The 21487-nt window shown below is 40.6% G+C and overlaps 1 protein-coding gene across 1 annotated transcript in view; it reads right to left on the reverse strand.

The window, feature by feature from the left end:
- The window catches only part of gpc5a (glypican 5a), a 107479-nt gene that overhangs the window by 83570 nt on the left and 2422 nt on the right, over window positions 1–21487 (reverse strand). The window contains exon 2 of the mRNA XM_068730641.1: window positions 20508–20669. Coding sequence (XP_068586742.1) covers window positions 20508–20669 — 162 coding nt within the window. The remainder of the gene's footprint in view (window positions 1–20507; window positions 20670–21487) is intronic.

A 21487-nucleotide genomic window follows, 5' to 3' on the forward strand; every position in this document is an offset into this window, starting at 1 on the left:
ATGAATCCCACCTGTCAAACCACCGAACAAATGTCTGAGTAGTAAACAAATCTATCCCGGTTTTATCTCACCGGTTTATCCCTGTGCTTCCTAGGACGCAATTGTCATCACTTACCGACTTCCCCACCATATAGGTCCATAAAGGCAAACTTAAGAAGGCATGGATAATAAGCTGATCAGCAATTCTGCCGTTTGAACAAGTCTGCTGTGTCAGAAGAACACCCACACAGAAGTTGCCAGCTGTCCAGGCAGCGTTAATGACATTATTTTTTCACCAAAGAGAGAGCGTGAAGCAGCGTCTCTCACTTGGAGGCCTAGACCAGCGGCCAGGCTTCTGGGTAAGCCTGAGGACAGAGATAACACGAGGAAAGGAGAAGATGAAAAAGTAGCAGAGTGGGAAGAAGGTATATCTCTTGACTTTTTCTGACGGAATTATCCAAGCCTATCTGACACACTGTTCCCATTTTGAAGCCGGTTTCTTTAAAGCCGCGGTAATCAATATTTTTATATCAACAATGAATCAAGTGACTATGTTTCCGTAGTGTTTAAGTGCTTTTCAGCTCATTGTTTTGGTTTTAAAGTCTGCAACTTTGATATTTGGGTTCACCGTCGCCGCTGTTATCCACATTGTCTACAGGAGCTCTGATAAACTCACTGTACAATATATAATAATATACAATTAAATGAAAAAAGAACAGTTAATAAAGGTTTAAAACTAAACACCTGCAGATAAATCCTGATTGAGTCATCGATCCAAGTTTATTCACTCTGCATGTATATTTCTCATAATGTTTCTAATTGTACTGGACATTTTTTAATCCTATTTTAAAAGGACCTCTTGGTGTGTTTCTGTCTTTTAACAAAAAATAAACAGACCTAATGAGGATGCCTTGTTTTGTTCTGTGTGTGTTCTGAGTGTCAGTGACCTGGCTGATAAGAGGAGGGCAGACATGTTTGCATTTCTGGCAGCGGGAGGAACACTGAGAAGAGGTTGAGCCAGCATGATAGAAAACACTCGCATACTGTGGAGTGGCTTCTGACTCTGTAACTGAGGGTCTGGTCTGCTTCACTTAACTAGCAGCTGGACACATGGTGGGCATCATGCTTAATGTGAGGTGAAGAGTTAAAGGGGTGGAGTGTGTGTGTGTGTGTGTGTGTGTGTGTGTGTGTGTGTGTGTGTGTGTGTGTGTGTGTGTGTGTGTGTGTGTGTGTGTGTGTTGTCATATACTCTCATTTTAAGCAGAGCAATGAAAAACATTAGCAGCTGCTGGCTTGATGCGATAAAAAAAGCATAAAGACAAGAGAAACAGTACAATTTGAAAACATAGATAATGTTAAAAGATTCTGTTAATGAATTAGTGATTCAGAAGAATACATTTTAAAATTGTAAAATGAGTCTTTCTAATGTTATTTCATTCCAAATGTTAGTATACAAACAGAAAAGAGGATCTTAAACAATTAGCATGCATGTAGGTTTCATTTTCATATTTAATTTGATTTTATGAACTTCTGGTGAATGTGGATGGAAGAATTTTAAAAAGGGAAGAATGTGCAACTTTCAATCATCATTTAGACTCACTATAAGACACCATTACAACATGCCACCCATCAACCTGCATGGGTTTCTCCCTCGCCTGCTGGCGTGGCAAACAAACTGTGATAGATGAACAACTAATGTTTGAAAGCTCGCTTATCATCCAGATATATTGGCCATTATATATCAATCACAAAGCCCCTTCAGTTAAATTCCTCAGTAGCTGAGCTTTTCTCCATGTCTAAAAGGCATTTAATTTGATCCCATTTTCTTCCTTTCTCCCATAATTGCTGCACTTCTCATTTTCTTTAATGTAGGATGATCTGGTTAACTGTGACGGGTAGCTAACCGAGTGATGAGTTACACTTTAGGTCAGGGCTTCTGGCAGTTGGCACTAAACTAGAAAAAAAATTTGATTTGATTTCACTTCACTGTGCCACCTTTCTCGCTCTCTCTCTCGCTCTCTCTTTATGGCTCTCAGTATGTGATTGGTTTGGGAGATAGCGGTGATATCGTCACATATATTTAGCAGATCAGACATCAGTTGCAGATGTTAGACAATTATCAATCCCCATCAGAACTACAATACACCGTAAAGGTAGCACCAAAAGTATAGATTAAACCAGTTGAAGATGTGAACCAATAAGAAAATGCAGAGTGTTGAGTTCGCCACCAGAGGGAGACATTTGTATTTTATTTTAATGAGCATAATAGGAAATTGGATCAGTGTGATGTTGAGAAAACAGTGAAACAACTGACTAAACATGTGTTGCATGCTCCCTCCAACTACTGCCCACTGTCTCCAAAAACAGCCACAGGCAGCTTATCCAGATTTGTATTTTGTACTTTGGTAAAACGTCGAGGTACAGTCAAGGAATATACATTTTCTAAAGTGTCAGATCTGCACACATTCCAAGGTACTCACATCACTTGATTAGCCTAAAATAGTACAGAGGATGTTACTCATTGAAGAAATTTGATGAATGAAACGCCTACAAATGAAAAAATGAAATTCTAACCACGATACATTCAAACAAATGAAGAGTTATTTGATATCAGGGTCGAGATAGATTTATGACACACACTTACTGTGCTGGCAGTGAGAACAATTTGTCTTCAGTGAGTTTTTCATGAGCACCAAATATAGTGAGCAAGCAAGTCTTTAATAACCATTAAAATAGTGAAACATGGCCTTCGGATGCAGTTTACAAATCGCACTCGCGCTGCCGAACTATTTACAACTCCAAAAACTAAAAGCGGTACTGCGACTTCAACAAGGTCATATATCTGATATGATGGCTAAGCAACCATTTGTGCAGGTATTGTCAATACACTGCATCAGCGCTGTGTGTATGCGTGTGTATTTGTATTCATAGACACGTCATTGAGGGAACTGATCAGTCAGCTGGATGAGAAATAAGATGAGCCTTTGTAGTTAAAGATCCCTTTGAGACAGACAAAAGACCAAAGCTCCTGTTCTCTCTCCCCCCCCCCCCCCCCCCCCCCCCCCCACAAACACACACACACACACACACACACAAGCACACAAACGGAATAAGCAGAAGCATTGTCGATACAGTAAATGTATCACGTTGCATCGTGGATCCCTACATGCACACCGTAGTGTGCGTTAACAGATCGCGTCGATATCAGCTCCTGCGTTTGAAGCTTCCCATGTTTCCAGGTTTCGAGCGCTCAAATGCCACCAGCCGACCTCAGCTGAGCTGCTGAGCAACAAAGATGGCTTTTATTAATGTGATTCATCCTCTGTGAATGGCTGCGACCACAACAGAGAAGCCCGGTGACATCTGATAGGCTGCAGAAAAGGCCACTCTCCATCTAGAGAGGATGAGTCAGTGGCTCTGTGGGTTCAGCTCATCCCAGAGCAAAAGACACACAATGAAAGTCAATGACTTACAGGGCGGCACAGTCTGTACAGTCAACAGGAAACTATGTCTTCTTCATGGGGCATATTAGAGCACTCGCACGCTTTGTTGTTCCAGGATGGAGATTGATGATGATGATTGTTTTCTGCACAAATGTTTGTGGAGGCTAAAATAAATTGTCCCACACAATGCAGAGGGACTCATTTTATCTTATGGGTCTGAATTTTTCCAAAGCACTGCTTGGTCATTTACTTAAAAGTTTCCCAAAAAATGTATTGAATTTAATTGTGTACTAATCATAAGGTAAATAGCAATTTCATTTGAAAAAGATCAGCTCCTTTTTAACTCAAGTCAATTGTATATTTCTTTTCACTTCATACAAGTTGAATTTGTGTTTGTCTGTGGACACATGTTCACATGTTCAGCAGAGCTGCTGTGCACTATAAGTGTACAAATTGAACACTGTCTAAACCAAACTACATAGTTCTAGTTTCTAGGAAACTTCTTCAAAATTATTAAGTAAATCAGAAATGACTGACACGTAAAATAGTGTTACCACATGCATTTCTAACTGATGTCAGACTCTCATTTCTTCAGCCTAAGATCAAAGAATGTATTTAAATTTTTCCTTTACGTAAATCACCAATTCCAAAAATGTGTGCCAAGTTGCTATAGATTCACCTGGTAATAAATTAGGTCTATTTTAGTACTTGACATGCCTTCCTCTCAGGCTGTAAACTGGAAGCTATTTTAACAAACTAACAGACTGTTAAGCTGCTAAATATAGAACGTAAAAATAAACCAGCATGTAATCTCTGTATCCACTGAATGCTGCACTGTCCAGGTTTTGCTTTTCTGGCATGACAAATTTTCACACAGTAAGCAGTAAGCATGTTAGTTTGTGATGAAGAGGAAGCAGCGGCGTTATCACACAACACAACACACAGCTTTCCAGGTTTGGGCTGAGGAAGAGTCTGAAAACTCCACCTGGCTGCAGCTGCTCAGAAGTCAAATTATTCATGATGAAAAGACACAAGATGAGATTAAATGAATCAGACTTTGCTTCATCGTACACACAAACAAACAACAACTGTCCCGATTCAGCAGCAGATGGAGGTAAAGCGTTCTTATTCAGTGTGCGTGACTGAGCTCAGTGTACCTGTCTGCTCGGATCTACAAACAAACCACAAGGTAAAACTGGGCCTTTTATTCATGTTTGTGTTTGTGTGTGCTGGTACATGTGCAAGCACGTTCTTAGGAGGAAGGGGAGAAATACATAAAGAGGGAAAGTCTGCATCAAAGTGTCCAATCTCAAACTGTTTCTATAGGTTTTGACCCTCTGCCTCCTTTTCGACTGGGCAGCAGAACAGCAAACACCAACAGACTGACCACTCTGACCTGCAGATGGCAGAGAAAAGGGTTCCTGAGAAAAATGTAAAAGCCCCGGGATGTTTTCTTTTTCCTTCCGTCCTCGGTTTCAATAAAGGGGGCATTGTTTTAAAACTGAAAACAGTCGCCTGCTCAGAGGTGTTACAGAAGTGTGCCTTGGCTCTGGGTTTCTCAAAAAAGGACGGAGGGGGGTGAAGTGTGATTCATTTAATTTAAACTACAGAGGAGAAGAGAGGAAAGGAAAGAAAGATAAGAAGGGATGAAGGAAAGGGAAGAAGGGGAGGAAAGGAGGCAAAAGTAGGAAGGGAGAAAAATAAAAGGAGGAGTGAAGGGAAGGAGGGTAGGAAAAAAGGAGAGGAATTGAGAGGAAGGGAAATGGAAGCAGGAATGATAGATAAGGAAGGGGGAAAATAAAGAAAATGAGAGGAGAGGAGATGAGATGAGAGGCAAATTAAGACGGTTAGTCATTTTAATCTATACCGCCTGGAGGCCGGCTCAACTTACCATCAGCCCTTATCTCTGTGTACTTCCTCCTCCGCATCAATAAACACGCTCCTCCCTACATTAACAGCTGACAAACACATATTTAGCCAAAGCAAATTCAGTCATCCTGTAATAAATCTGACAACACCCACCTGAACTAAAAAAAAAAAACACACTTCCATCTGTCTATACATGTACCCTTTTCCCTCTCCATCTCTCTCTCTCTCTCTCTCTCTCTCTCTCTCTCTCTCTCTCTCTCTCTCTCTCTCTCTTCTCCAGAAGGCTTTAAAGTCAATATTTGAGGATCTGTTGCAGCTCTTGAGCACTTCAAAGAGCACAGAGCTCCGCTGTGAACATGGCCTTTAATATGCCGTTCAGGAAAAGAAGCAGAGAGGGTCAATAAAGTGGGGCACAAGTACTTCTTGTAGGGAAGTGTGAGTGTGCATGTGTGTGTGTGTGTGTGTGTGTGTGTGTGTGTGTGTGTGTGTGTGGGGGGGTCAAAAACCCTTTCACACATGCTGCACATGTAGAAACACTGGTCAGGTTTAGCTCCCTTGTTAAAAGAAAACACTCTCACACACATAGAAACCCAGACAGACAGAGGGCGAGCTGCCACAGTTTTAAGAGCCGGAGTGAAAATCATAATACTATAATAAAGCTTTCATTAGTTTTCAATGTTGGCTCTGTGTGAGGCTGTGTGGAGGATTTCCTGTGGCTGGCCTTTGGGAGCTCTTAGATGTCAGTGAAGGAGCCAACCCGGCTGTCATAAGCCTGAATAGAGGGCCTAATGCACACAGCACGCCGCTGATTACTCTATTGAACTGGATAATTACATTAGATTTATAAAAAGACAATATGAAATATTAGGTTCAAGGATCTGGAATCGGTACGCTGTGTTATTTCACCTTGTTGATTGACCCACAAAAGAGGAACCATTATGTTATTGATTACCTTTTGATTATAATAGCCCTTAAATAAGCATATGACTTGAACAAAAGCATACTGACGCGCCTCCATTCCTGCAAAACTAACCGGTGTGTCTGAGACAGTGAAGTCAAAGAGCAATTTCAACATCAGACATCCATTAAAGCGTATTGTTCTTCAACATCTGGCATTTAATATTGCCAAATGATCAACTATTTGATACCTGCGCTGCTTTAGTAGGTTTTAAAAACATATGAAAAGGTTTTACAGTTTGGTTCAGATGAGGTTGCAGATTTCAAGCTCCAATCATGTAAACTTGAATTGTTCAACTGCAGGTAGAGGAATCTTTCTTTCATCTGTTGCCTTGAGGATAAAAGTAACTTTTAGATAACACCGTCAAACACCAAAAGGAGCTAAAGGTGCTTCACCATTGTACTTTTTTTTCTTTTGATTAGAAAAAACATAGACAGAAAATGTGTATTGCAACTTCACAAAAGGCAAAAGTGACGCCTTCAAATGGCCATATTTTGTAAAACACTGTATACTAGAAAATATTGAATATGTATTGTTTTATGAATGAATAAAACTAAATAAACTGCAGTTTTTGGAGCTTACATGCAGTTTGGATTAGATTGTGTCAACAACCCCCAGAGAAGTGGCAAAGCTTATGAAAAAGTATCTTAAATTGTGGCACAAGCATGTAAAAATTATCACATAATCATTAATGTAAAAATTTTTAGAGAAAACAGATTATTCTAGGTTTATCAAACTGTCTCATCAGCTGTAGAGAACAGGCCATCAGACACTGGACTCCCGGCACTAAAAACAACATTCATTTGTCACTCATGCCAGGATACTAGTGATAAGAAGGACCATTATGCCATTATATCTGCTATGTGGGGGAGAAGGACAGGATGAGGAGGAAGAGAAGAAGAGGGGAGAGTGGGAGCAGACAGTAGGCTTGGTGTGTTGCTGTGTTTAGGATTTCATCGCCCAGACGACTACAGACTAATCCCTGGGGGCTCCTTCCTTACTTAGGAAATACTTCCTTCCGTCAGACTGGCAGAAAAGGTGATTTCTCCTCTCCAACTACACTCAAACAGAGAAGCACAATCCTAAGGAACAAGCCGAGAGTCTAAGAGAAAAACATGACACTGATGTTTTTATAGAAACTGTAGTGTTTGTCGTAAAACCTTAGCAGTTTCCTCTTAGTATCAGTTATGGAAAGTCCTTTTTCACGATCAAGTGTTCTGAGGTACCAGAGTACAGCCCAAATTTGTGTCTGGGTTAAGTTGGACATCTAAATTATTTAAAGAATTTTGGTTTAACTTGAGGGCTACTTCCAGAAAAAGAGCCCATTATGGCCTGAACCATTCACTTAACATACCACCAAATCAAAGTAACATGGTTTGTGTGGAAAGCTGTGAGTGTCAGCTCAGTCTCTGCTGTACACTGCTAACAGTTGTAAATTTTCTTAGCTGCACTGTCAGCTCTCCTGCACAAACATCACACCGGAATATGACTCCGCTGGTCTTCACACAGCTCAACACTTTGTAAATCTCTAAAAAGGAGATAAAAAAAAACGGTATAAATCTGTCATACAGATACAGTTCCTGTTTAGCAGCGCACTGTATCATCCAATCTAGAAAATGGCCTTAAGACAACAGCCAGCAGCCATAAATCTCCATTTCAAACGGGCACACAGGAGACAAACAATGTAAAGTGCTGACTGGTGTGTGTATTTTTAGGGCTCATCTCTATGCAGCGAGTGGCTACAGTGCAGTGAGTGTGTGTTTGAAAGAGACGGGAGCAGAATGTAAGACAGAGGAAGTCAGTGTGCGTGTTCATGTTAGCAAGTGTGTGTGACTGCTGATGTCCACCTCTGGGACACAGCTGGATTTGAAGTGTGTCAACTGAACTGGATCTCTTGAGCAGCAGTAAACTGAACATACAACCGCACACACAGTCTCGCAAGATGATGGAGAGTCAGCAATTAGCTTTACGTCCGACACTGTAAAAGCACTCAAGGGTTTCTCTTGGAATGTCAGATGAGGATACTGGGTATTAAAAAGTTATAAATAGAAAAAGACAATACAACATTCCCTTCTGTGGTTTAAAAGACGCAAACTGAAAGAACAATCTGAAAGAGAAGGATGAGCGATAAATGCTTTAACATTTGTAAAGTAAAACATGTTGAAAATGACATAGTTAGCCAGTTTTGCTTTATGGTTTGAGAATTAAAAGGAGAAGATTGATGTTGTGTTTGTTTTGAAGCTAGGTTAGCTTAGCTTAGCATAAAGATGGGGGAAACGGGTAGCCTGACTTTGAGTAAGGTAGCAAATATCCACTTAACAGCACTTGGTCCTCTAAAGCTCATTAATTAACACGTTATACCTCGATTGTTTAATCTGTACAAAAGACAATATGGAGAAAAACATGGGAAGTTATGTGAGGGACTATTTCTGGGCCCGGAACAGTTGCAATAAAAAAAAACTGTCGCGTTTAACGGTTCAGTTTTTGTTTGGATTAAATAAACAAGATGTAACATGTTGATTAGTGAGCTTTGGGGTGTAAGCAGATGTTGTTAATCTTAACAGAGCCAGACTAGCTGTTTCCTCGTTTCCTGTATGTGTGCTCAGCTAAGCCAACTGCTGGTAGCTTCGAATATAACAGACAAGCTGCCAGCTCCAAGCTTTGAAGCCAATTTTACATGGTGACTAAACCGTATTACAACTTCCTGGTCAGTCACGTGATGCCAGCCCCTCTTATAGATCTTCATTATTGTGCCAGAAAACAAATAAGCATATTCCCAAAATGTTAAACTATCACCTATAAGAGAGTGGCGCATAAACTGATTAGAAACAAGATTAGAAAAGTGCTACGCTAACCAGCATGTCTGACATAGAGGCTGCGAAAGGAGATGGAGGGAAGGGCAGCCGTGGTTTGTCCGACTACGTAGTTTCTTCGCAGCAGTCCAAACGCTTGGATTGTGAAGGGTATTGACTCTGAATAATCCTGCTTCCCTCTAAATCCTCATCCTCTGACTTCAAACACTATGCAAAGACTTTCAATAGAATCTGGCATCCTCCCAACTTTCTCTCCGTCATTCGCTCATTCTTCTTCTCCTTCGCATTCTTTTTCCCTTCTCTGTCCTCCCCTGGATCAACTGTCCAGCCTTGAATCACAAAGCCATGCCCAAATTCTGTGGAAATCTGGAGGAGAGGCCCCTGCGTTGGCTGGAATACACACCCACACCAACACACACACACACACACACACACACACACACACACACACACACACACACACACACACACACACACACTCCTCTTGTACGAGTGACAACAAAGAAGGCACAGCCGTAGACCCGGTGGACAAAGAGTCTGATAAAGGTCCAACACAAAAAGAGCAGAGAGCAGGTTAGAAAGGATTTCAAGACCAGCTATGAGAATCAACATATGAAATCTTCAAATAAATCCAACCACCACTATATATTCAGTTTATGCATGTATTCATCATTCATTTTAGTAGGTCTGCATGTTTGGTTACTATTGGACTCAGTGTTATATATTTTTTTTATACTTGACAAAAAGCACTAAGAGTGTTCTTTGTAATGGTTTGCTCAACAAGATAAAATAGTCTACAGCCGTGTTAGCGGCACAGTTGTGCTTTGAGGTATGCTAACATCATGCTCCCTATAAAAAAAGCTAACATACCATTTGACTTATCGGGGGGGAAATGCTCTGAACATACTGATGTTTAGCAGGTAAGTTTACCACAGTCACCGTAACTTAGCATGTTAGCATGCTAACATCTGCTAATTAGCACTAAACAAAGTACACTTGAGAGTAATGGGAATGTCATTCATTTTGCAGATATTTGGTCGTAAACAAAGAGTATTGGACAAATTCACTCAAAACACTGCAGAGCAATTTCATTCAAAACCACAATTGGAAGGAGGAAAAGTCACGGGGTCAACAGAGTCATTCATGATCCAGGGGACATAAATGTCTGCACACATTTTGTGCATCCAAGTGATGTTGAGATATCTCACAGGACAAGTTAAAATGTTGACCTGTTGGTGTAAGGGGAACATAAAAGCCAACAGGATTCATTCTCTGGGGACCATGAATGTCTGTAGGCCTACTAATGTGCATGATGATCCATCCATACATTGTTGAGATAATTCATTCTGGACCAAAAGCAACTTCTATGCGAGGCAGTCTGGTGTCTAGAGGGGACTGTAACACAAGGAATGTTCATTTTCAAGACAAAAGATCCTAAAATGCAGAGTGCTATAAAAAGCAGCATATTTTTCCTGACTGAGGCGAGCTGCCAATTTGTGACCAACATAGAAACTTTACTGGAAGGGAACACTATGTTACTGTAGTCAGTGATGCAGTGCTGCTCAGGGCTGGTCACAGCACAATATCTGTCCTTGGTAAGAAATTACTGTTTGTGAACTTGAAACTCTTGGAGAAATGTGGATTGCAAAGGAGCAGTTAGGTAAGTGTGGTGGCTCTGCTTTTAGTACAAGGTTTTTCGGGATATCCACTGAAGAGCGGCCATCACACTGGAATTTAAAAGTTAATACAGAAGAAGTGTGTTTGTCCAAAATTCAGACTTCTGAAGCAACTAGGCAACAGTGGAAATTAGTCAAACGAGACAATCCAAATGATGTCATTATGTCATTAGTTAGTAGGCCAGAGTTCACACTGCTCACATTACACAAAGCACCATGTAATTCAAAATATACACTTTATGTGTTAGACATTGAAAATGGATACAAAGATTTAATTTACTTCAGTGATGCAATTAGAAGATACTGCCATTGCAAACCAGAAAAGTGCCACCTGACAAACTTGAGCTTAACTTCTCAATAGCAGAGTAACTCCAGCCACAATAACTGCGCTAATTTCAAAATTGTACACACTAATTTCAACTAATCGACGAAATAGATTGCTAAAAAAGGGTCTTTTACCAAAACATTGATGGATTTCAGCTTTAACTGGCTCTTAATAACAAATATAAGTTGTGTTTTTAATGTTTTGTCCATGTAAAATTACGCCATGTAAATTTGGACACAGGCCTCTCTACCAGACAGGTAATAATGCAGGACTTTTACTAGGCTCAAGCTAATTTGCAAATACTGAATATAGGGCCTTGCCTTTGGGAGCCTCCAAAGGACCCGGGGCCTCAAGGCAGTTGTCGCCTTGCCTCTAAGGGCGACACAGAATCAGGCTTCCAACAAACACACTAACTCACACATGAGTGTAGGCCAAAGCACGTCGAAATAGATTCACCCTTTCAATTCTTAAAAAGAAACAAAACAGCTTTAACATTTAGTTGCAGGTAGTTATTTAAGCTTCATTCAAAAACCATTGGGCTACCAAGTTGCTCCAAATCAATCCGATTTTAATTAATGTGGAATATGTAAACAAAGAATAAGTCAATGTCCAAAGAAAGCCATGTATCGCCCAATTTGGTCATTTTGAAAATGTCAGTAAACACCACACCTTTGATCAATTTCCGGAACAAACGTTACTTCTATCTATCTACTACTATCTCTATCCTACATGAAGAATGCTAAAAGAGGAACTGCACGGTGCCAAACCTCCCCTGAGCTGTCTAATGGCCCATGAATCTCCAAATTTGGTGATTTATAAGTAAAAACTGAAGGATTAAGATGGATGTATGGATTGATTAAATCATCCTACTTCTTAAGCTAAATAAACCCATTACAAAACACAAGGAACACTCTTAATATTAAAACTCCAACTTATCTTAGTGTTTCATTGCCACTGGATGTGCCTCATGGGGTCAGCAGGTTCAGAGGTCAAAGTTGAAGCCTGTTTTAACTTGCTGACTGTTGCATGATTTTTTTTTTCAATAAAATGAAAAATATTCTTTTATAGAAGTCAAACTCAGGATGTTGTGGTTGTGGTGTTAGCCAACAGAGCACACACTTTACTGGACATAAACTAACCGGAATGTCTGCACTAAAATAGAAACTGCAACAAAAACAAAAAAACTCTAAAACATCATCTGTCTAATCAGCAGCAATCAACCCCCCCCCCCCCCCCCCCCCACCCCCACCGAGACCTCCTTGTTTGGCACAGGCTGTGCTGCTGTAATTTGACGGCTGACTGTGGTCTCCTCTCAGTCAAGCTGTGGGGCCACTGCCATTCAAATATGTTCCTCTTTCAATTCAAAGAGTTAAAACCTTTTACAAACGAGGCCTATTTGCAGGCCTCAGCTAGAATAAAGATAAGAAATACCTAATTAAGTGTATAATTAAATTAAAAAAAAAAAAAAAAAAATTATATATTTTTGAGATGAGAAAAATGATGGAACTATCAGAATACATGTTACAGGTTCACATAAGCTAAGGATGGAACACAGCACAACTTGGAAAACTCAAAAGCTCGCCCTGGAAAAACAGCAGTTTTAGGATATTGTTTTTTGGAAAGTATGGAAATCCAAGACTTTAAATATGCTGAGCTCTTAGAACAACTGATATAGGCTCTATATACACAGCTATACATAGATACAGTGAAACATTTATAAAATATAGAGCATATAAAATTAGAAAACTGATCAAATATTCCAATATTTGAATAAAAAAGTATTTTTTAAATTCAAAAACACTCTATATCACTTCTATGTATCACTCCTGATGTTCAATGAATCAAAAGACAGAAGATTGGACCTTTTTTGAGTGTTTTAAGCTCTTTCTAAGCCCTTTTTAGTTGTTTAGTTTAAGGTCAAATACTGCTTCAGATTCAGCCCTTCTCTCTGTTCAGGGCTGTATCTCAGCCCCCCCTTCTCCGATTTTCATCATTGAGACATCCTTCGAACCGTAGGAGCCAATAGAATTGCCTGGAATTGAAAGCTAGATGATTGACAGCACTATTAGCCAATAAAGCTCAAAAACGTCCCATCTGATGGCAGATCTGAAATCTAATTTGCTGAGCTTCCAACCCTCCCAAGAAGCCGAGGAGTGTCGGAGAGACACGAATCGAACGGATTCACACGGAGCACATGCAGCTGGACATAACATACAGTGGAAGTACGGAGATATTTCATTTTTTCGCTGAGATTCGACCAAAAGTGAGTACAATATTTGATGAAAGCTGTGTGACTTTTTGTGTTCGAAGCTGAATATCTCTGCGATGGTTTACCGGAGAGAGAAATGGAAACTATGTCCATAATCTCCGTCAAGCGGACGTGCTTTTTCATGCTGCATGTTCGTAGGTAGCACGTTGCTAACGGAGTGTAGCAGCTGTTTTCTCCGGTCTTTTCTAGTCATATCGAGTATGATTTATGATATTTTGTTATTTGTTTGCTTGGCTGATGGGAGATGTGTTTGTCTCATGTAGAAGTGACCTAGTTCATGTTGTTCCCAGGACGCTGAGGTTTCTGCAGAACTATAACATCATTATATTCGTTCTTCGTGGGTTCTCTGCCAGTTACTTTTAACACAAAACTCTCTAAGTTTTTATGTACTCTGCGTCCAAATGGGGGACCCTCGGGTGCATCTGGTTTAAAGATGAGCAGTGGATCCTTTAAAAAGGCTGGTAAACAGAAACACAATTAGCATTTATGAGTGCAAATACCAAGTCCGTGCACAACAGGTTAGTTTTCCAATTCAACAAAACCAGCACTCAGTCCAGACTGTTTGATCTTACATTCATCGGCACCCCTTGTGCTCCTGACAAAACAGTAGCTCACAATTAGAAGCAGAGCAAATAGAAAAGCAAAGGTTTGGCCAACCGTGTCTGCTGTATTCCTGTGTCTCATTTTGACAGGAACTTTTTTATTTTCCCAGGCTAGAAACCAAAATGAAACATTGACTGGAAGGAAGACCACAAGCCACAGAGTGTTAATGCTCACAACATCTTCATGCCACACACAGTAAAGTAACAGCAGCATTGAATGTATAACAGCCAGTCTCATCACGTGGTCATGTAACACTGGGGGAGTCTTCAAGATGAATTATGGGACATTAAAATCACATTTTGGAGAACTATTTTTTTAGATTTTCCAAATGTTTGCCTTTGTTCTAAGAAACACTGAACAACTTACAGCCTGTAGGTTTGCATAAAGTGTGTATGCATATACAGCACAAGTGCTTTATTTGTTTAAAAAGAATAGTTCAACATTTTCAGGAAAACACTGATTCGCTTTATTACAAAGGGTTGGAAGAAAAGATCCAACACACTCCAATGTCTGTGCATGCATGGAGCAAGAGCCAGGAGATGGTTAGCTTAGCTTAGCATAAAGACAGGCAGCAGGGGAATAAAGCTAGCCTGGCTTTGTCCAAAGATAAACAAAAACAATGTCTACCAACACCTCTGCATCTCACTGATTAACCCATTGTGTCTAGTTGTGTGTTTAATCCATAAAAAAACAGAAATGTAAAAAATGTCAGCAGCCGGGATTGGAGCCGCTGGTTCCCTGGCAACCTCTTGAACAGACTCCAGGACGTCACTGCGCTCAGAGAGAAACAGTTAAAGCACTTAACCCCTATGTAAAAACGGTCACCTTTATCATTTCTGTATGGATTACATGAACAGGATAAAGCTGTTAATTAGTGTGCATTTGATGTCTCGATCGGAGGACTCAAACTCAGTACTTAAACAGATAGGAGTGAGATATTCATCTTCCCATCGTCTCATTTCCCCACATATCAAACTATTATTGTAAAGCAGCAGTTCATCATTTTGGCTTCATTTGAGGTACTGCTAGCTAGATAGAGTCCCCTTTGGTGCCTTTTATGCTAAGCTAAGCTAACTGTCTTAACATTTTCATGATTGTCCTTCTTAAGGTAACACTTACATGTGATGCAATTGAAAATGTGAAATTATTCATGTAATATTTCATAGTTGTTAGTGAATTCAGGTTCAGTTGGACCATGATGACTGACAGTCACTCCAGAAGGGACCAGCTAATAACCAAATATATCGCTTTTTGCGTCACATAAGGAAGGACACTCATTCTATTATTTACAGAAGCTGGAGTGTCCTTCAGTTTTGCAGTCAGCACAAGGCAATACACTTCTTTAATAGTTTCTCAAATCAAAGCTCGTCCCAAAGGAGGGCACTCCTTTGATCTGGTGATCTCAGACCGTTTTGCTATGCTTCGAGCGCCCCTCCTCAGACGGTCTCTCAGGCACCTCAACAGCTGATTCATAGTGCGCTCTGTTTCTGAGTTTTATTGACTCCGGCCCCACGGGGCACTGGGATTGCACAGGTTGGTTGCCATGGATGTAACACAAACCTGCACAGGGCGAGAAAAAAAAAGATCTCCCCTGAAGCCCTGCTCAGCAGGCCGCATATTTGTGCATTGTGTGGACAACGCAGGAACCTCACAACCGGTGAATGAAAACATGCAGCCCTGAGAGACTTATTGACAGACCAGGAGCAAGACGGGAGAAAAAAAGTGATGTGCTGGAACCAAAGCCCAAAGGTCGTCTGCTTGACAGTCTGCCATCAACTTCGTCTTCATTCTTTATACTTTTTTTTTTTTTTTTTTTTTTTTACCCCAGTTATTCAGCTATCTTTTGGTTGTGAAATGATGAAAAGGCAGCGGTCAGGTTCATTTAATGACCAGATATTAAAATGTTGAGGCGCATTCCTCTGAAGAAAAGAGAAAAATGTAATGAGCCATTACTGCGGGATGAGCTGTGCTTTGAAGCTCTACTCATAATTAACATCTCAAGCACTTGTTTTCGCTTTATTACTCATTAGGTTAAAGTATTGGGCGCTTTTTCTACATGTGCCCTTGATTTTCTTTTTCTTTTTCAGAATCATGGCCCCATTACAAGCAAAAAAACATCAAGTCCCCGAAGAAAAAAAACATTTTAAATAGCATTTTATTGGTTTGTGTTATTTCTTCATGTCTCCTGAGTGTTTCAGACTGTTATCCATCTACATTCCTCTAATTTCTTCCTCCCTCCTCTCTCTTCAGCTGCATCATATAAAGATGCCTAATTGAAGGCTTTGCACAAAACAAATGACCACATTAGCCTCGCCCCTTTCAACTCGTCCATCTTCCTGTCTGTGGTTGTAATGCAGTATACACTCCGCTTGTTCTCTGTTGTCTCTCAAATTACAGCACAGCCTGCCAATCATTTCGGAGACTAAAACCAAGGGACTTTTTCTTCAGAGCCCCAACCCACCCACCTCCTAAGAGAGACATATTTCTTCTTGTTCTGTTTATGATAAAGCAGAACAGTCATCCTGCTGAGGGTGGCCAGTCAGCATCAAATTTATTTTCAATTTTAAAATGATCCGTAAAGTTGTTGGCCCGTTTCCACTTCAATTACAATCTGAAAACACCCAAAACAAAACTCACATTCACACAAGATGAACAACAAACAATTCACTCATATTAATTCAGCATCATTGAACACTCCCTGGTTAGGAAAGACGGATTAAATGCTTGACTTGTGTTTCTTTTATGTCTGCACATGAACAGAAGAACAGCTCTTTTTTCCCCACTATGTTAAGATCGAGGAACCTGCCAGACATTTCTGTCCCTCCGTGCTTCCCATACATATGGTGCCACAGTGAGTTTTCTCCATGTGACAAAGGCTCTTAAAACCTCTACGGCCAAATAGAACAATGCCACGTGGGTGGCTCTCTCTCTGGCTTTGTGCATGTGTGTGTGTGTGTGTGTGTGTGTGTGTGTGTGTGTGTGTGTGTGTGTGTGTGTGTGTGTGTGTGTGTAAACAGATAAGACTATGAGACAAAAAGTCTGCATCAACATTTGAACAGGCATCAGCTTTCAGCACAGATTTACTTCAATAACCAGACAAACAATATGGAACAGGCAGAGAAGAATAGTTGGGTTTGAGGTACACATTTGAATGTGTTATTTGATTGAAGTTATGATAAATAAAAAAAACACATTTTACCAGCCATGTTACGTGTGATCTAACCAATAACTTATATGGGAAGATATGCTTGGATACACTATTGTTTGTATTGTTGGTGGTAACATGCCAACAAACTAAGTAATGCGTCAACAAAGTCAAAGAAGAAGACTTCTAGAAAGCAAACACGGGTGTAAACAACGCAAGATTTGAAATGTTAATAAACAGTTTTGCGGATGTTTAATGGAGGTAAACACTCTACATGTTTATTTGACCTCATGTATACACTAACTTTCTCTTACATTTTACGTACGGTGGTTTTGTGCGAGTGACCCACGTCGGATTCAGCAAACTCTCCTAACTTCAGATAACTGTGTAAATGACCAGCATAAACATTACACCTGTGAGTAAATGAGCGTGCGTTCATGATCATTCTGAATTAGCTTAATCAACTTCCCAGTTATACCATATAAGGCTACACGTCCTGCCCCATATTTCCTAATTTGAAGTCCTGCTTCCAGAGATCCATCAAGAAAACGTTTTTTTAACAACGTCAGCAGCAAAATTAAGGGACCTGCTAAAAGTCCAAGAAATGGGGGAAAATAACGAGTGCTGTTAATGCAGTGTCACCTGAGGGTCGTACTGTCACTGAAATTAAGAAGAAATGGCTCCACATGAAAAACATCTCACCACAGCAAGGTGATTGATCACTGCAACGGGAGGGGCGTCAAATAATTGAAATCGTTTTGCAGTTTGACATATTGATATTGCAGTGTTATACAATTGCCAATTTAAATTAATGATATCCCTCGTCTGTATGAATAAATCTAGGATTGCATTAGTCTATAATTCAAACAGGATAATGTCAACATAATTATGAAGGATAATTTATATAGGTTTTCAAATGGCTTCAAAGTCAAAGTAATGAAATCCATTAGTGAAAACCTTGGGCTTGGATAACAGCAGGTTAATTGCACATGACAGGTCTGGACCACTCGTAAATTGTGCTTGGACTGAAGAAATTCAAAATACGAGAACATTTGTGAATGCGGCATGTTCTCCATCGTACAAGCCACATAAGAAGGAATCTGTTCGTACGAGTGGTTCTTGCATGAGGCCCAGTTTGTTTTAGTGAGAAACCGAATGACTTATGAAACTTTGTTCATTTACAAGGAAACTCCACAGGGCAACTTTACACGATTAATCAATCAACACAACACAAAATTGAATGGCAACTTCTCAAATGTGAATACTTGCTGTTTTCTGGGGAAGTTTAAGACAGCTTTGGGAAATTGTGAAGAGCATTTGTCACTGTTTTAAAGTTTTAGAGACCAAACAATTATTCAGTAAATCAAGAATCATCAGATTAATCGCTACTGAAAATAATAGTTAGATGCGGCTCTAGTTAGGACTGCAGTTAAATAAATAATAAAAACCACCTTAGGGACACTTACAAAATGTAAGATTCAGAGCACGCTGCTGCCGTGACTCCGATATGAGACTTAAATTGCTGAGCGTCTGTTGCCACTTGTATTACACAGCCTGGATGTTGGAAGCAGCCGCCAGTGTTTGTTGACTGATGAGAGCCGATGTTGACAAGAAACTCTGTTTGGTTTGTCAGGAGAGCACACTGGCTGCCATTCCACACATGAAACCATGTGAGTGCTGTTCATTTTGAGAGTATTTTGAGACGGCTACCAGCCCCTGCAGCCTTTAATCACTTGAAATGAAAAGAGCAAAACCAACAATGAACTCATCCTCGTAACAACTATTGTCAGGGTAGCCAAAGCCTGGTTCAGCTTACTCTTCTGTGCAATATAAATACTCACTTGAGCACTAAATATGTATTAATATGCTGCTGGAAATATATCCCCGATTAAAAAGGAAAATCTGCTAAAAACGTCATGTTTTGGGAAATTAAATTTAAGAAACTATGTATTTGTGAACCATTTTTTAAAAGATTACATCTTCAGTTGGGGCTGAGAGCTGAAGTCACAACGTATTGAGAGATGAACTAACGTTTTGTTTTGTTCTTCTCATAGGATTTGACAATATTAAATATATAATAATGCCAGCCTCCTATCAGTTGGGCACATCCAACTAGTAAGAGGCCCCGAGGTATAGATCCAGAACACGCTGGAGGGATTATATCTCTCTTCTGGCCCGGGGTTTCACAGGAAGAGCTGCAAAATGTTGCTGGGGAGAGAATACCATCTGATGCCTGCTGCCCCCCATGACCCAGCCTGGCATAAGGATGCATGGATGGATGGATAACCCTGCCCTCTAACAACTTTCATAAAGCTGTCTGCAACTATATTTTAAGTTAACAGTAGGTGGCATGCTTCGTGAACGTCATCATAAAAGTTGAGTATTTTAGTTCACCTTCGGAGCCTGAGTAGACACATCAAACATTAGAGGACACAAACAGGGCTTTGCCCCTGTAAACCTCGGCTAAAACACTGTGATCATGCGGAGGCTCTCCTATAAATCATTTGATTTTAGGAGTCGGATAAAAGCCCGTCTTTATACTGAGACACATCGTTAAAGTGAATTGGCTTAATGATATGTCTCAGACTGTACATTCAAGTCATAAGCTCTGTATTTGTTGCCCACTCGTTTCAGCCGTCACATGACAGCCATCAGCTAGAAGTGTGTGTGTGTGTGTGGGGGGGGGGGGGGGGGGCATCCCACGCTGGGCAGGGAGAGCACACAGACCCAGGCAAGTTGATGCCTGTACGTACGTTAACTGTCAGTCGCTGCTGAAGGAAAAGATGGAGAGGAATGGAAAACAATAAGAGTCAGAGGTTGAAAACGAATGCGGGGATGGACGGCAGCCTGCTTAGGACGCGTCGATGACGACGACTGCGTCCCAGCACTCTAAATAGGAGGATTTGATTTTTTTTCTTATCAGGACGCACAGGAAGAGAAGCTATTAGTAAAAAAAAAAACAGAACATATCCCTGACAGACATGCACCCCTCACAGACGGCCTCCTGAGTCTCCTACAGGAACAGCTAACCTATCTAATCTCAGGATCACAGTGTAGCGGTAGATCTGGAAGGAGGACAGACCCCCCTCTGTTTGAGCTGAAGTGGAGCCTCACTGCGCACATACACACACACACACACACACACACACACACACACACACACACTGACTCATCCAATGTTTTTACTACACCCACACAAACCTGCACTCCTAAATGTGTACTCCAACTCGAAGAGACACACAAACACCTACACGCATACAACTATCCACGTAAACATTTGCGCTCTCATCTCAGCACACGTTTATGAAGTTTAACAGCGATGACTACACACACACACACACACACACACACACACACACACACACACACACACACACACACACACACACACACACACACACACACATACACACCAGTTAACTCTTACCGTGGAAAGCAGCCACATTGCGCGAGATGAGGAACTTGAGGCCGGAGCTGGATGTCTGGAGGAGGTTCTGGATGTCCCTGCGGGCCGCCACCTGGTACTTCTCCTCCATCTTTTTGGTGCAGCAGGTCAGGTTCTTGGACATGCACACCTGAAGGTCTGAACCTGAGGGCCATTGAGATCGAATGTTATGATCTTACCTCAGTATAGACAAGAAGGTTAGGATTGAAACAGTTCCTGAAGGTGCGACAGTATTTCCTAATCCACCTAGCAAGAAATGACATACGCCTTTGCTCTTTTTGTTCCATGCGAGAAATATTAACGAATGTTATTGTTAGAAAATACTAAATAATATATAGTTACTTTAATATAGTCAAATAGAACTGACAATAAATGTTTGATTCATGGTGTCAATAGACCTTGTGGGTATTTATTTCTCAGAGAAAAGAATGATTACCTCTGTGACTTCAATGAAATGCTTATACGCGAGAGGCATAAACTGAGCGGGGGGGTGATTTGCATGCTCTCTTTAAGGGGCTCCACTTTCCTTTACACATTCCACAGACATGCAAGTCAGGTGGATTTGACACCTTGAACTGCCCGAAGGCGAGCCTGAATAAGTGAGTGTGTCTAACTATCTTCAGTATTATCTGTATGAAGAACGGGAAATTATTCAAAGTGACAAGCAGCTTCCTTTAGCAGCATTCCTCCGCAAGAGAACAACACGAGGAGTTTAAAGTCATGCAATCCAGACAATGGAGAGATTTTAATCAGAACCACAGAAGCCAAACAAAGGCGCAGGAGGAAACGTCAGCGGATCATCATCATCTTAGAGACACATAAACGAAGAACAAGGTGCATAAAAAGATGATGGGAAATCTGAATGAACAACAGGCCTAAAAAATATTGGTGATCAAGAAATTGATCATGTCTGTGTAAAACATCAGCAGTTGATTCTGGTCATATTAAATCATATTAAAACC

The sequence above is a fragment of the Cebidichthys violaceus genome, unplaced genomic scaffold (assembly GCF_023349555.1).
Source record: "Cebidichthys violaceus isolate CVI_PGR_0920_01 unplaced genomic scaffold, fCebVio1.0.p SCAF_5, whole genome shotgun sequence".
NCBI classification, from domain to species: Eukaryota; Metazoa; Chordata; class Actinopteri; order Perciformes; family Stichaeidae; genus Cebidichthys; species Cebidichthys violaceus.